Source organism: Miscanthus floridulus, chromosome 4, assembly GCF_019320115.1.
Source record: "Miscanthus floridulus cultivar M001 chromosome 4, ASM1932011v1, whole genome shotgun sequence".
In the NCBI taxonomy this organism is placed as follows: Eukaryota; Viridiplantae; Streptophyta; class Magnoliopsida; order Poales; family Poaceae; genus Miscanthus; species Miscanthus floridulus.
The window spans coordinates 101,366,528-101,383,033 of NC_089583.1; the positions used below are offsets into that span (position 1 = coordinate 101,366,528).

General features: G+C 47.9%; 2 protein-coding genes across 4 annotated transcripts; both read left to right on the top strand.

The window, feature by feature from the left end:
- Positions 1-5,739: 5,739 nt before the first annotated feature.
- Positions 5,740-10,052, top strand: LOC136552342 (uncharacterized). 3 transcript variants are annotated; one of them, XM_066543883.1, is made up of 5 exons: positions 5,740-5,881; positions 6,846-8,516; positions 8,599-8,721; positions 8,810-9,064; positions 9,673-10,052. In XM_066543883.1, the coding sequence occupies exons 2-5, from the start codon at positions 6,899-6,901 to the stop codon at positions 9,720-9,722; spliced, it is 2,046 nt and encodes a 681-aa protein (XP_066399980.1). In that variant the 5' UTR covers positions 5,740-5,881; positions 6,846-6,898; the 3' UTR covers positions 9,723-10,052. The 3 variants fall into 3 exon arrangements, with proteins under 3 accessions (XP_066399980.1, XP_066399979.1, XP_066399978.1); XM_066543882.1 differs by having other exon boundaries at positions 6,882-8,516; XM_066543881.1 differs by lacking the exon at positions 5,740-5,881 and adding an exon at positions 6,129-6,240 and having other exon boundaries at positions 6,882-8,516.
- A 910-nt stretch (positions 10,053-10,962) lies between these two features.
- LOC136548935 (pentatricopeptide repeat-containing protein At1g73710-like) lies at positions 10,963-14,051 on the top strand. Its single transcript, XM_066540287.1, has one exon. The coding sequence runs from the start codon at positions 10,963-10,965 to the stop codon at positions 13,699-13,701; it is 2,739 nt and encodes a 912-aa protein (XP_066396384.1). The 3' UTR covers positions 13,702-14,051.
- The last annotated feature ends 2,455 nt before the right edge of the window (positions 14,052-16,506 follow it).

A 16,506-nucleotide genomic window follows, 5' to 3' on the forward strand; every position in this document is an offset into this window, starting at 1 on the left:
ATGCGCGCGAAGGGCGCTGAGGACGAGGCCGACGTGCTGGAGGTGTGCTGCCCATGATGTGCTGTAGATGAGGATGTCATCAAAGAAAACCATCACAAACCTACAGAGGAATGGACGAAGGACGTCGTTCATCAGCGCCTGGAAGGTTGCCGGCGCATTGCAGAGGCCAAACGGCATGACCAGGAACTCGAAGTGCCCTTGGTGAGTGCGGAACGCAGTCTTGGCGATGTCCTCAGGGTGCATGCGCACCTGATGATAGCCCAAACAGAGGTCAAGCTTGGTGAAGTACTTGGTGCCGTGGAGTTCATCGAGAAGCTCATCGACCACCGGAATCGGGAACTTGTCCTTTGATGTTTTATCGTTGAGAGCCCTATAGTCGATGCAGAAGCGCCAAGAGGCGTCCGCCTTCCTGACCAGAAGGACAGGGGCAGAGAACGGGGACGTAGAGGGCTGGATGATGCCCTGTTCTAGCATGATGGCACATTGACGCTCGAGCTCATCCTTCTACAGCTGTGGATACCGGTACGGCTTGACCGCCACAGGCGTCGTGCCAGGAAGGAGATGGAGCCGATGGTCGTATGGCCGCACGGGCGGCAAGCCATGCGGCTCCTCAAAGACGGCGCCGTGCTGCTGTAGGAGTCTGTCCAGCAAGGGGCGAGGCTGGTCAGCGGTGTCCATGGCTAGCAGGTGCTGAGGCGCCGGTGGAGAGCCCTCGCACTGCCAAGTAATGCATCGATTGCCCCGCTGGAAGGACATCGTGTGGGCGTCGAAGTCCCAGGTGAGGGGCCCCAAGGTGCGTAAGAAGTCGACGCCGAGGATGAAGTTGAAGCAGCCCAACGTGAGGCCGACGCAGGTGACAGGGTACGACGCGCCACCGATGGAGAGTGGAATGTCGCGGCCAATCCCCTCGCACGGTAGGCGCTCCCCGCTGGCGACGGTGACATGGAGGTGCGCGGCACCAGAGGAAGAGAGGCCCAAACGGTGCATCACGTGGCCCTGGAGGAACGTATGCGTGGACCTGGTGTCCAGCAAGGCGAGGAGGCGTTCACCCTTCAGCGACACAGGCAGGAACATTGTGTTCTCCATTCGAATCCCTACGAGAGCATACATCGAGACAACTAGGGCATTAGCTGTAGGCTCCTCGGCCGGAGTAGCCGAATCCTCCGGTGGCATAGCCCCTTCGTCTTCTGCGGTCGCGTACTCGTCGACGGTCTCGAGGTAGAAAAGGCGCTTGCACATGTGGCCCCGCGCATACTGCTCGTCACAATTGAAGCAGAGACCCTGGCGGCGCCGCTCCAATTGTTCCACCGGAGTCAGACGCCGAAAGCACGGCTGACCGGTGGCCGCAGGAGACAGGGCCGATGGCTGGGTGGCAGGCGCCCCTCCCGCTGGTGGTGCTGCAATGGACGGCCGTGGCGAGGTTTGCCCACCCCGCTGCTGGGGCGGCTACGCCGGCATGAAGGCTGCCGCGCGGCGCTCGAAGGCCCGCGCGAGGTACATCGCGGTCTGCAGGTCAGGCGGGTGCTGCAGCTCGACGTCCACCTGGATGTGCTCCGAAAGACTGCCGACGTAGAGCTCGGCCTTCTGCCATGGGTTCAGATCACGCACGTGGCAGAGAACCGTGTTGTAGCAGTTGGAGTACTCCTGTACCAAGGAAGTGAAGGGCAGACACGCGAGTTGAGCGAGGCGCGTGCCCTGCGTTGGGGGCCCGAAGCGGAGTTGGCACAAGGCGCGAAAACGATCCCAAGCTGGCATGCCTTCATCCTGCTCCAGCGCGTAGTACCACGTCTTGGCGTCGTCGCGGAGGTGGTATGAGGCGAGCCAGGTCCGGTCCGAGTCCAGGGTGCGCTGGCCGCGGAAGAATTGATCGCAGTGGTTCAACCAATTGAGGGGGTCGGCGCTGCCATCAAACGTCGGAAACTCTAGCTTGTAGAAACACGGGGGCGCGTGTGCTCCTTGGACAGCTGCGGCGGCGGGAGCGCCACCCTCCATGGCGATAGCCACCGCTGCGTCGTTCCCTGATGGGAGCGCAGCCGAGGATGGGGCGCCTCGGTAGTAGAGGTTACCCGCCGCGTCACCGTAGAAGACGCTCGGGGTCAGAGGCAGGGACACATCCCCACCCGCAGAGGCATGCGGTGGTGGCGCCGTCGACGTGGAAGTGGCCATGGTGTAGATCGGAGCGGTTGCTGAACCCGCCATCGCCCATGACGGGATTGGTGACGGCGAGGGCGGCCACAGGAGCATGTGGAGGGGGAGGCCTGTGCTCGGAAGCACCGGGAGACTCACGGACGGCACAGCCGTGGAGTGATCGGCGGGCGTGGCCCACGGCGTGGGAAGGGTGGGTTGCGGCGGGGGCGGTGGAGGCAACGACGCTGGCGGAGGCTGTTGCTGCGTGAGCCCCGTCCACGTGGCCTGCATCGCCGCGATACTCCGGTTCATCAGGGCCATATTGGCCGACATCTCGGCGACAACCTCGGCGAGGGAGTCCAGTGTAAGGGGCCGGGCACCCGAGGATGCGGGGGACGCAGCCGCAGGGGAGACCGCCGACACGGCGGGGGAAGAGGACGGCGGCAACGGAGGGATTGGGGGGAAACTGGACGACGGCAGCGGAGGAAGTGGAGGAGAACCTGACATCGCTGATACCAGGTTGATAGGATTCCTGATCCTACCAGCAACGTTGTGTAGCTTGTATGGGTGTGAGGGAGGAGGCTTGGGGCCTCGCTGCCGATGGCTGGGCGCCGTCGCGAGGTTGCGGCCGTGGGAAGATGAACAGGGGGCGACTAGGGTAAATCCCGGCTCCCAGAGGAAGCCGGAAACAATTAAGATTGATTTTGCTTAATTCTCAATAATCCCAATTACAAGAATTTATACTCTAAAATATCCTTTTACGAAATAACCCTCAAGCTAATAGGTAAACATTAATTTTCTCAAAACAATAACTAAACGGGCCTATTCAGCCACTATTGGACCGGTTGCGCCTCTTGTACTGTATACCGGCAGTAACAATGCTCAATTTCTCGAAACATTTTATTATATTGGCAGAAGTCATAACTTTATTAGCTTGAGCATTTGCTCGTCAGTCTTACTCAATCTTGTTGTGAATGTGGGTTGTGGGATGTTAACTGGTACTACTAGGAAGGATTCAAATGGAACGATGATTCATGTATAGTTTGTACTCTACATATATGACATTCACCTAGTCCTAAAAATTAACTTCGATTTTGATAACCAACTTTTGTTGTACAGTAAATGTATTCATGAAACAGCAAAATCATACGATTATTGAACTACCTACAAACAATGAACTTATAGTTCTCAAATTCTACATCAAACGTAATTTGTGATCAAAGCTTGTATTAGAGGGCCATAGCAACAAAAATATCACTTATTCTTATCTGCAATTGGAGGGCCGTAGCTAAAACAAAGATCACCTATTTATATTTGTGAATTGTGATTGAGGAGAGTACTTGGTTCTGGCCTTCTTTGCTTGAAAAAAATGCCTAAACTTCTAAAAATACGATTGAAGTGTCCATAGCCATCGATCAGCACATACCATCCATACCTTGGACAGTTGGGCCAGATGGTATAGCTCATTTCTAGAGGCTGGGGTTGCACCTACCCGCCTTTAGGAAGATGGGTCTCTGTCAATCAAATTTGACAGAGGTTATCACAATTGCCGCTTATACAATTCTCATTTGTGATTAATATTAATATGGCCGGCTACGTAAATAGATTAAAAAACAAAAACACCCCTCCTGCCCACCACTGACGTGCTTGATGCCATCACAAGCGATGAAGGTGTCGTTGAGGCCTGTGATATCGCAGCTAAGAACACTTAGGAAACTTTGCGCTCCATAAAAAGGTAGAGGAAAAGAGTATGTCTACTGAACAACCATGTGTTTTATACAGTTTTAATACATGATTTTTTTTGCACCATAGAATTAAGATCCAACAGCCTCCACCATCCTTCTACCTCCAGACAATCACAAGATCACAGATCCATGGATCACGAGAAATAATTTTTTTTTCTATGGAAGGACAAATCACAGAGGAGGAAGAGGAGAGGCCTACTGGCACCACGCGACAGACCGAGTGCGTCACAGTGCGGTGCGCAGCTTCGTCGGAGGACGTCACGGTGTGGGCGGGGGCGTCGGCAGAACGTCACGGTGCGGCAAGGTGCGGGCGGGTGAACAGCTTCGTCGGAGGACGCGTGCGTCAACAGAACGGAGGGAAGGAGAGAGAAAAAATTCATGTGTTTTTTTTTGCACTAAAACACACATGTGTTGTATAACATTTCGAAAAAGGCAACAACAAAATAGGTCGAGCAACGGCTTATTGAGCTTGAGCTCCATATCTTTGGAACTGGCCCTTGCGTTCGCGTTCGCGTTACCGCCACCGCCACCCCTTGAAGTCATCACCACTTGCAACAACGAAGGAACCACATGTGCATCAGCTGAGATGGATTGGGGGAGGCACGATTCAAGCGATGTGAATCAAGGGGACCATGTACCTAGGGTTTTGGCCACAAATCAAGCTGGCACACCACAACTAGACCACAAGCGTCGCTGTTATTGAGGTTGTCGTAGTGCTTTGCAGGCGCGCAGAGACCGTTGGAGTGCCCGCCCCCTCCACCATGGAACCACCGAGACGGCCACATATCTTCAACACGCTATTGCTGGTGTCATGCTGGGCTCCCAGATATCTAAATATCTGAACGTTTTATCATTTTTATCTGAGACGACTATATATCTAAATGTCGTGGAAGAGAGTATGAACAGTATGGACATGGGTGAACTTGCATTGAAATTAACTTGAAAGTGGTGGACAACTAATTTGAATATCTAAATTTTTCATCATGTTGTGGGATAGGCAATTTTGGCAAAATAGTCACAGTTAGTAATATGCAAAAATCTGATTCGCTCTTAAACCAAAACCTAGTTCACTGGCTAAAGCATTTCTTAGATTGATTGATACGACATCCAATACCCACCTTTCCAAGATAGAGGAGTTGGCTAGTTTAGCATTCTTATTTCCAAGTCCACCCATGATGCAAAGTTACATTTCACAATTTCTAAGAATACCACATCATCTACAGAGTTTCCAAGAATTACTGATGCACAGTGACTGGCCTAACATAGCCAATCTATGCTGACTTGTTTCATAGTGGTGCTAGAAAATATAGAGCATTTGGAGGTTATTAGATCCATTTTTTTTATGTGTTCATATATTTTATTTTTGAGAAAATGAGTTATTTTTTGGTCTATGCGATCACACATCCAAGTTTTTGTTCACATATTTTTGAGAAAATGAGTTATTTTCGGTCTATGGAGTGTTTGATTTGAGGAATAATTTCATTCGAGATAAGTGTGTCATGAGTCCATTTCTCAATTTAATAAAATGACTCCATTTCTCGTACTATGAAATGACTCTATTTTCGATCTATGGAGTGTTTGGTTTTAGGAATAATTATTAGTTTACGAGGAAAGGGATGGTGATGGATCAACTCATTGTATTCTACAAACCAAATTAAAAACTAAAGAGTAAGATGAAAGTGTATAGGTGTATGTCATGGAACGCAGGAATTAATTTTTGTTTGCTAATGCTAACTAAAAATTGCAAAGACTCGTAAAAAATGTGCACGCCATACTCACACACTGCATGCATTAGCAGAGTCCTTTTTACAATTTTCTGAACCCAACCGTCCCCACTCCCAACTCCCCACTCCCCAGGAGGCAGGAGCCTTCCGCGCCGAACGCGGCTCGCCGCTCTTCCTCCTCCTCCCCTCCCGTAGGCGCCTTCGTCGTCCTCGTCCCAGCCTTGCGGACGCTGCTGCCGTGGAGCGCAGATCGACCCTAACTCTGCCCGATTTCTTCTCTCGTCGGTAAGGAAACTCGGCTGGAAATGCTCGTTCATTCTGCAGACACTTTTTATTTTTCTTTTCTTCGTCTCCAGCCCTCGATTCCAATGTCTTCGTTTCTCTCTGACCCGCCCACCTTGTCGCGGATTTGTTTGATGCCCGCATTTCTAGATTTGTTGGTTTCCAGCAACTTCGATCGCGCGCCTTATTATATAGTGATTAGAATAGAACCATCATAATTCGTAAATCATAAGGTGATGCGGCAAATTTGTTCCGTCAAAAGAATCATTTCCCGCACAAAATATGACAGCCAAGCTTGTCGCACGGAGAAATGTGGCCATTCCTGATGGAAGCTTTCAATCCGAGCGGGGCGGCACAAATCGGTAATACATTGGTAATGTGAGAAATCGGTTGTGTAACCAGCTGCAATGTGATTCTTTGGGGATCAGGTTATTTGGAAACTAGGGCGTAAAAGCAGTATATTTTAGATGGCTTCCCCATGGTGTTTCCTTTTAGCGTGCATGGAGTTTCGTTCTGTTGATGTAGTATTCTTTTTCTTTTCGAATTAAGTACAGACGCAGACGCTAAACACGCACGCACACTAATTTTTTTAAAAATAAGCCTAATTACATTGGGTACTGATGGTACTTTAAAAAAAATAATAAAAAAGGATCATCGGACACTAATTGGGAGCAGTAGCTTTTAAGTTCATTCACATGACACCGTTTGAATGGGTTCAGTTCAAATCAGAAAATTTGGTATGTAAACCGAAGTGTGCAAATAAATATACAACCGATGAAGATTGAGTTGGAACAGGAATGCAATTGCTTTACTGTTCAGAAGAACTGTAATCATTGTTTGAGTGCAAAGCAGTAATCACATAAATACTAGTGTGACTATTTACTAGTTTGCTTGTGCAAACGTGCAACATCTGAGATTTACAATCACAAAATAACTGTTTCTTGTTGTGCTTTATAAATCTTTTCAGATGTTAACATAGAAGGTCATTTCTTACACATTGCAGAGCGTGGAAACCCTGCAATGAAATGGAGAAATATTTTGAGGGAAATGGCACCACTGAGGTCCACAGGCAGATTCTTTCGACGCCATCCTTCAGCTCTCTGCTTACTGATTTTCCTACTTGTGTTGTACAAGTACTTCTTTGGCTGGTTCACCCTCATCGTGACCACATCACCTATCTTCCTAATCACTGGCGTCTTTCTTGGAATCATCCTGGCGTACGGTGAACCGAACAATCCTGAAAAAGATCATGTCTACAAAAAAATTGAGAATGCTCGGAGTTCGGATATCCATGATAGCAGCAAATCTCTTAGGGGTGTACCTCTTCCTACAATTCCGTCCGGTGAAGAGAGAGTGGCGAAGCACAAAAACAGGGTTAAGAAAATTAGAAAGCGATCTCATGGTGTAGCTTCTTCTTCGGAACCAGGATCAAGTGAGTCAGGTGGTTCAGATACTGATACCGCTCCAATGCTCCATGCATTTCGTCATCTTGGGTCGGGCAGCAGTTCATCACAGTCCTCTCAAGATGGTGACTCCAATGACAGCAGCACTGAAGATGGAGCAGAAAACCAACAGGGCAATGATGGCAATGTACGCAAGGGGAAACAGCATGCTAAAGTTGTAGCATGGACTGCTGACGACCAGAAGAACATACTGAAAATCGGGTGCTTGGAGATTGAGCGTAACCAAAGGTTGGAGACCCTAATTGCTAGGCGTCGGGCAAGGAAATACGCAGACAGGAACTTGATCGAATTTGGTAGCACTGATTCCTTACCCACTATTGAAGAACTATCAAAGTTTAATGTTCAAATTCCTGCTGTTTTCGCTCCTAGGAAAAATCCTTTCGATCTTCCTTACAATGAAGATAACTTCCCAGATTCTGCTCCATCTGCGTTGTTGGAAACAGGAAACCCATTTGATCTACCAAGTGAGCAAGCAAATGAGAGCAGCTCCAATGGAGGAGCCAACTCAAGCCATGCTGAACCTATTCCTGTAGCATGTCATCTACAGAGGAGTGCACTGTTGAGGAGGCATGAGAGCTTCACTGAAGGAGCACCATTCCTTAGTGAATTTTTGCAAGATACGCAGCCTTCCCGATTCAGACCATACTTCATGACAGAAAAAATGGCTAACGAGGAAATGACAGATCCAGTTCTTGAAGGAGAAACTAGTGAAAAGAGCAACTCCAAGGCCAGTTCTGCTCAAGACTCGGCTAGTACTTCTTCAGTTGCCGACCAAGAAAGCCAGAAGGATGTTCTGGAGGATTGCTCAAACCAAGGACAACAATCTTCTTTCACTCAAACGAAGGAACATGCACATATAGCTTGGCATGTAAGGGAGGTTTCTCTTGCCCTTGACATGGAGCCACCTGTATTAATTAGTGATTCCTCTGATGATGACATATCACTGTCTGGTGAACATATAAATGATTGGGAGGAAGCACAACAGAGTGAAAATTTCAGTTTTTCTCAGAATACATTGCTAGAGGATCCTAGTGTCATGCAACACCATCAAGAAATAGATATGACAAGCAATGGATTGAATCAGATGTCCCCACATTCAAATGATCTCGAGCTGACGTCGTCATCAACCGAAACCACTGATGATCCTTTTGAAGTGAATGACGTTGAACCACCAGGTACCATAGAGTAATATATCCTTTTTCAGCTAGCGATTTGTATATGAATCCCACATTTTATAAGTGTTTTCCCACTTTCTAGCCAAGGAAGTGGTCGTCATTGATGATACCCACGTTCTGGATCCTTTATACGATTCAAGTCCTTCGGGAAGCGAGAGGCCCGCACCTATTGGTTTAGTAATTGATGGACCTGTCTTGAAAGATGGTAACCAAAGACTACAATGAATTAATCAGTTCTAATCGTGACATAACGCTGTCATTCTTTTTTCCTAAAGTTCAGAATCAAATTTCAGGTCATGCTCGTACTGATGCTGAAGCAAACATCGAAGAAGGGGTTTCACCATCAAGAATGGAGGCTTCTTCCAGTGAGGTAGCTGGACCTAGTTTGAGTTCTGTGGACGAAAGCAAATTTCTAGAGAAAGAAGCCTCTGAGATAAGAGAGCAGTCCATGGTTGGCCATGTCGAAGTACATGGAGGTTCTGTCAGTCATGCTGATCCTTCAGTATGTGATAATAGTTCTCAGCCAAGTACTGGAAGTTCAACAAATGGTAAATCTCATTGATTAGGATCTTTTCACCTGAATCTTGCTAACCTACATGAATTGAGGTAGTTATTGTGGACGGGGAGCATTTAAGCAAGGTCACAATAAGTATAGAAAAAGAAAAAAGGTGCCTCCAAATCATAGTTTTGTATAAAATATATATATATATATATTTTTGTGGGTAAAATATCTACATTTCTGGCTTTGCAAAGGTTCTTCTCAATCTTCAGTACATCTGGAATAGTAAAACAAAACAGTTATATAAATTAAAAGTGAACACTATGCCAAGCAAACTTGTTGTAGCTGCACCTGAGCATATGCATTATGTGATAAGAAACAGCAGCAACACTAACAGACAAATCAACCGCGTCAAAGATGGACAACGATTAGACACATTAGGTTCCAGATGAACTGATGTTTATGGATTATGATGGCAATTCAGCTGATAGCATGCAGTAAGTTGCTGGGACAATGACTCTGCATATTAGGATCCAGCAGCACAGTTCATCTTGATAAACTCTCTGCCAGTACACTAAGCCAATACACTAAGCAACTACCTACGGGCCGTGGTTGTAACACATGTACTTACCTTCCTCTGATTACTGGTTGCAACAGGTGATTCTGGCAGTGGTGTCACACCATCCTCCACAAACGCAGTTCTTTAGTTTCTTCAAAAAAATGACGGTGACACCGAGCATCAGGTTGGACGTCTTCGGCACTACTCCAAGGCAATTTTTGTGTGGGGCGAGTTCTTTCTGAGTAATCACTGGGAGGGAATATGTTTCTTGCAAGGGATTTCTTAGTGCTTCAAAGGGACTAGTCAACATGTTGGACCTGTATAGTCTGGATTTACTGGAGAAGATATGCAACATTAGCATTAGCACTTCACTGTAAAATGGCTAGATATGGTTCTTTTGGTCTCTCTCGATTGTGAATACCTTGTGGACTGTCAATTTTGTGCCGCAAGTTGTCAGTCCGCTGCTTCAAGTACCATAGTTTATGAATTGCTTTTGGAACTCATACTACCTGGTGTGCATCAGTTGCCCTAGCGTCTGAAGTTTACCTTGCGTGGTTGCTTCTAGTTCCAGGGATCTGTAGTGCTATGGTGTTCCTCCGCAGTGTCCTGCGCTTAGCTGTGTTTGCCGTCTTGTTGGGCGTTGTGTTGGTCGCCAGAGTCCTCTAGTGTTTTACATGTCATTTTGATGCGTTGCAACACTAACAAATCCTCTTGATAAAATGCGTGAAATTTGAAAAAAACCACCCCCTAAATATACTAACATGAATGTGGGCAGATCTGATTGTTCATAGCATATTGAGATGCAACTGAAATGTCTAGATATAAATTTCCCCATTTCAAATGGTGATAACTTCTCCATGAGAGCTTGGATGAAGATAAAATTTATATAAAAAATAGAGAGCTTGATATCTATTTTCTTCGGCACCAAGATGGTTATAAACAAGGACAGAGGGGTGATGGACTACGAAATTGTGATAATCAAATCTGCACTTTTCGTAGAAACTTTATCTCCATTCAGCTCATATAGAAATTGAAATCTATATCTCGCCGTTTGAAAAGATGAAGTGTACATCTCGCCCTCTTGGTCAGTGTACATTTCTGCAAAATTTTCATTTGTGCATTTATTTTTGCAAAAACCGAATTAATGATCACGGAGCGTAGGCACAAACTTTCCTCTTGGGCCCTCCAGTTCTGGCCCAGTAAAATGGGGTGTTATGGAGACAAAAAAAAGTCAATGATCAAAGCATGGGCCTAAAAATGTGTCGCATTCAGCCCAGAACGATCAACCATTCGGCGACGAGGTCTGCTCGTCGGCTTACTCACTCTGAGCAGTGGCCCCCACTGGCCTTAAAACCTCTTGTCACTTGTCTCCTTCCCCCGACTCGCCCATGATCCCCTCTGCCCCCTGCCCTCCGGCCGCCGGCGCCGGCGGCGGTGCCGCCGTCACCGGAGCGGGCGCGCCGATCGTCGGCTCCCGCTCCAGTTCCTTCACTCCTCCTCCCCCCGCCGCCTCCCGTATCCACCTCCCCCGCCTAGCCCCGCCACCTTCTCTCTTTTCCTCCAGCCCCTTCCCCAGCCCCGCCTCCTCCGCCCTCCAGCCCTCCGACGAGGCCCTGTCCTCCATGTCCCCGTGGCAGCAGACCTCCCTCCTCTCGCGGCAGCGCTGCTGGCGCCGCGCCCGGGACCTCTTCAACCGCCTGCGCGCGCTCCCCGGGTACGTCCCCAACCCCGTCCACGACGCCGTCCTCCTGCGGCACCTAGCTCGCGCGCGCCGGTGGGACGTGCTCCACCGCGCCTGGCTCGGGATGGTCCTCCCGCCCTCCAACCCGGCATACGCAGCCCTCGCCGACGCGCTCGCCAAGGCCGGGTTGGCGCGGGGAGCCCTCCTGCTGCTCGGCCACATGCGGGCCCGGGGCGTTGCGCCTGATGAGGTGTCCATGAACACCTTCGTCCGCATCCTCAAGGACGAGGGCCGCTACGACGACGCGCTCGCTCTCTTCTACAATTGGTGCGACGGCAGGTTCGAGGTCGATTTCCTTGATCTTGACTGCATCACGGTTGATTCGGACGGTCCTATGCAGTTCTTGCTTGCTGACATCTGTGACGACAAATTTGCTGCTGGTGGTGGTGCACCAGCCATTGAGGGACAGGAGCGTCCTAGGAAGCCGAAGCTTGTGGTGACATATAACACGTTGATTGATCTCTATGGGAAAGCTGGGAGGCTGAAGAACGCCCTGGACATGTTTCTGGGCATGCCTGCTCATGGGGTTATGCCAGATACATATACGTTCAATACACTAATCAACATATTTGGGTTATCTGGCAATTCAGCGCAGGCAGAGGTGCTGTTTGCTAGCATGGTGGTTAGGGGTGTCAAGCCTGATACTAAGACATACAATGTAATGATGACTGTGTTTGCATCAATTGGGGATTTAGAGAGAGTTCTGAAGTACTACTGTCAAATCGGGAAGGCAGGCTTACATCCTGATGCTGTGAGCTATAGGATTTTGCTGCACGTGCTATGTGAGAGGAAGATGGCACGTGAAGCAGAAGATGTGATTGAAGGGGTTCTCAATTCCGGCAGTTTTGTTCATGAGCAGTCCCTGCCAATTGTCATGAAGATGTATGTTGATCTAGGATTGCTTGATGAGGCGACTGCATTCTTTGAGAGGCATTGCCGAGGTAACGGGGTCTCATCCAAGAACTTTAGTGCGATCATGGATGCTTTTGCAGAGAAGGGTCTGTGGGAAGAAGCTGAGCATATCTTCTGCTCTGAAAGAGGAGTTGGGAATGAGAAGGACATTGTGGAATATAATGTGATGATAAAGGCTTATGGTCAGGCAAAGCAGTATGACAGAGTCTCTTCTCTGCTTGAGAGCATGGAGGAATCTGGTGTTTTATCAGATGAGTGCACATATAATTCTTTGATTCAAATGTTTTCTGTTGGTGGATTTCCGCACAGAGCTAAGAAGCTGTTAGGTAAAATGAAAGATGCAGGATTTGAACCAAAATGTGAGACATACTGTGCCGTCATTAGAAGTTATTCTCGCCATTGCTTGGTACCAGAGGCCATAGATCTGTTCAATGAAATGAAGACCTCAGGTGTTGAGCCGAATGTCGTTGTTTATGGAGTTTTGATTGACATGTTTGCAGAGACAGGGAATGTTGAGGAAGCACTTCACTATAGTAACCTGTTGGAACAATCTGGAATCTCTCCAAACCATATTGTCCTAACATCTCTTATAAAAGCCTACAGCAAATTTAATTCCTGGAAGGAAGCACAGGATTTGTATTCAAGGATGAATGACATGGATGGCGGCCCTGACATCATTGCCTCCAATGCCATGCTAAACCTTTATGCAAAACTTGAGATGGTCACTGAGGCAAAAGAAATCTTTGACAGCTTAAGAAGAAATAGTCGTGCTGATGCTGTTTCATACACTACCATGGCATATCTCTACAAGAGCATGGGCTTGCTTAGTGAGTCAATTAGGATTACACACAAATTACAAAAGTCAGGCTTACTATTTGATTGTGCTTCATGCAATGCTGTTATGGCATGTTATGGGGCTAAGGGCAACCTTAGAGATTGTGCAGAGTTAGTGCATCAAATGGTATTGGCTAACATCCCACCAGATGCGTCAACATTTGGAATGATATTTTCTCTACTGAAAAATGGTCATGTTTCAACAAAAGAAGTTTTACAGCTAGAATCAGCATATAATGATGGCAAGAAGTCTGCCAAGCAAGCTATTGTTGCATTCTTGTTCTCCATAGCTGGCATGCACGCTGCTGCATTAGAGATTTGCGAGAAAATGTTAATGCCACAGTGGACAATGGATGCATGTGCATATAATGTTTGCTTCAAGGTCTATGCTTCCTGTGGGAAGGTGGAAAAAGCTTTCGGTTTATTCATGCGGATGCGTGATCTGGGTCTCAAGCCAGACACATCTACTTGCATCCATTTGGCCACTTGTTATGGGAGACCTGGAGCATTGGAAGGCCTACAGACAAATGGTTTTATTGAATACAGAAATAATGAGCCTATTATGCCCTCGCATAATACACTGGTTTCTTATGTAGAGACTGGAAAAAATAATGTTGCAGTTCAGTTAGTCAAGAAATGATATGTACCAAACATATAGGATCGCTTTATTATACTTTATACTTCAGAAGAAAGGTTGATTTAGTTGTACCTTCTGAAACTTGAAGCAAATATGCCTGGTGATCAGAAATGGGCCAGGTTTGCTTCAATATACAGAAAGCCAGATAGATTGGAAAGATTAGTGTGTATCTTTACTTAGTAACTCATATATGCTTTACATCTTATAGCATTGTGATGTATGTGTTATAGCCTGTTTGCTTGTTACATACCTAGCTCACTGCTATATATGAACAAAAAAACATATATCACCATCTTCATAACAGATCTCTGAGCCACCATTTCTTATTTAAGTGATATATGAAATACTGTCATTGCTTGGTGTCTGATACCACTCTCTGCCTTTATTTGATTTGTTTTATAGAAATTAGAATTGCAATCATAATGAAATTCTATTGATCATATATATACTGTAATGATGAATTCATACATATGTGAGGGTCATTTTTCTAATATATATGCTTAGTGGGGGTCAGTTACTTTGAATTGTTTAGACTTGATAGGTAATCCTCCAGATATGGAAGGGGGCCATGATTACATCCAGTATGTTCAAGGAATGCCAACAGAAGTATTTGGGTCTGCTACTGTTGTAATCCAGGGAGCAACTGAGCATGTCACATGAGAGCTTTCTGTATGTGCACCAGCAAGCTTGAAAAACGAGCAGACAACGGGTAGCTGACACACAATTGTGGCTATCTACATCTGCGTTCAATGTGTGATCTTGTGGCAGGAGGTGGTTTAAGAGTATTTTGGAGCGGTTTGAGAAGTGCGTCATGGGTTAAGTAAATCTTTCCGAAAAGACTAGCGCCCGAACGTCAGAATGGTTGCACCCGTCCGGATGCCCGCACCTACTCGGCCATGGTCTCTTAGATTCGCGTGCTATCTCTGCCGGCTGCGCCAGCTCCGCTTCACGCGCCCGTGTTTAGGCCTGGTTCGGCTGGTCTATAAGCCGTTTGTGCTGATTTGTACGGCTGATTCGTTAGGAGAGAAAAATGCTGTACCATAGCTTAAGCCGGCTTATACGAGCAGCCGAACATAGCCTTAGACCGCTCCCTTCCGCTCCGCTACCCATGACGTCCAGACGACTCACCCCGTCTCTTCCATACCGACTCATCGCCCGCCTCTTCCACACCGCTTTGCGCTCACCTCTTCCACGCTGCTTAGATGACTCCCCCGCCTCTTCTACACTCGCATTGCGCAATCTACACCTCCTCCCCACATCGATACCGCCATGGCTCCCGCGGTAGCTCTCTCTTCCGCGCTCAACAATCCTACATTCAGATCTACTTTTGCATCACTTAGATGAAACATTTAGATCATACATTTGCAACATAATCATTGCAATACATGCAACATCCAGATAAAACACTTGCAACACGCGTCTGAAACAGATAAAATATTTTGAACAAATTCTTTCAACATACGTGTATAACCATTGCAACATGTGCAACATCCGAAAACTATCATTGCAATATCCGTATGAAACATCTGATACACTTCAAACATGTGTTTTGCAACATAGGGAAGGCCGGGGCCGGTCGATTCCAGGCGTTGGGGTGGGAGCCGGTGGCGAGTGGCGGCGCACGAGCACCACCATCATCAACGCCACTAGCACCGGCCTTTGCTTAGCCCGACAGGTGGCGCGCGACGAGTGGGAGCAGGCTGCGTGCGATGGGAGGGAGGGAGCGAGGTGGAGTGGGGCGGCCCTAGCGAGCACAGAGTGGGACGGGGGCATGCGACGCGCGACGTAAATGGGCGACATTGGTTTAGGCGCGCGGTACGCAGCGCAAATAGGTCGGTCCATCTAGACGGACGCCCCTGGCGTATCATTATCGAAATCTTTAGCAGCGGCAGTATTTTTTTGAGTTAAATGCACCAGCGGCCCTTGAACTTGTAAGCTTGTGCCACGTAGGTCCATAAACTTTTAAAATGTATTTCTGGATCCCTAAACTTGTTAAGTGGTACACCACATGTCCATGTTAGCCACGTCGACAATTTTTGTGGCATGCTTGCATGGCATTTATTTTTCATTTAACCCTTCACATTTATTTTTTCTCATAAAAAATAAACCACTCTTTCCTCCTCATTGGCTGCGGCCACAAACTTGACGCCACGGTGGCCACACTGCGACAACTTGCTGCACCGGTGCTCTCTGGCACGCCATGGCGCGCCGCTGTGCCCTGCTGCAGCACAGCGCGGCATTCCTCGACGGGCCCTACTGGCGTGCTATCCGTAGCCACGTGGCCGCCGGCGTGCTGCACCCTTCCCGCTTCCTCCTGCTCGGCAACGCCCGCGCTCGCGTACTCGGGGACCTCGTGGGGGCGCTCAAGAGCGGCGCCCCGGCTGGCGAGAGCCTTCACTTCGCTGTGTACTCCATCCTCGCCGAGATGTGCTTCGGCAAGGACATCGTCTCCGAGCTCAAGGACACTCAGCTCCGATCCGCGCCATGCAGAAGTTCCGAGGTTCCCTGTCATGGTGGCGCCACCTTCTTGCCCTTAGGCAACAGCAAGAAGAGTCTTTCCTGGCAAATGCTCTCACGCAGGCAGCCGTTAGATCCATCACCTCGTGATACGTGTCACTTTTCATTCTGCTCAACAAGGCCTCGCCCCGTTCATTTAGACTGGTTTGTCTTATAAGCCATGGTTTGCGTCAATATGAGAATATCCTTCCTAAATTCTTTATCTTATTAATCATTAACTTAGGTTTTCCCAAGATCTTGGCCGCTATTCCAAATTAAATTATTCTACTATTCCGAAGACAATGAAAATAA

Excerpts from the sequence above, each read along its gene's own strand:
- LOC136552342 (XM_066543881.1), top strand. The coding sequence starts at position 6,189 with ATGTGGCCATTCCTGATGGAAGCTTTCAATCCGAGCGGGGCGGCACAA. Across the intron at positions 6,241-6,881 it reads GAGCGGGGCGGCACAAATCG|AGCGTGGAAACCCTGCAATG; the intron begins GTAATACATTGG and ends TACACATTGCAG. Across the intron at positions 8,722-8,809 it reads TGGACCTGTCTTGAAAGATG|GTCATGCTCGTACTGATGCT; the intron begins GTAACCAAAGAC and ends ATCAAATTTCAG.
- LOC136548935 (XM_066540287.1), top strand. The coding sequence starts at position 10,963 with ATGATCCCCTCTGCCCCCTGCCCTCCGGCCGCCGGCGCCGGCGGCGGT.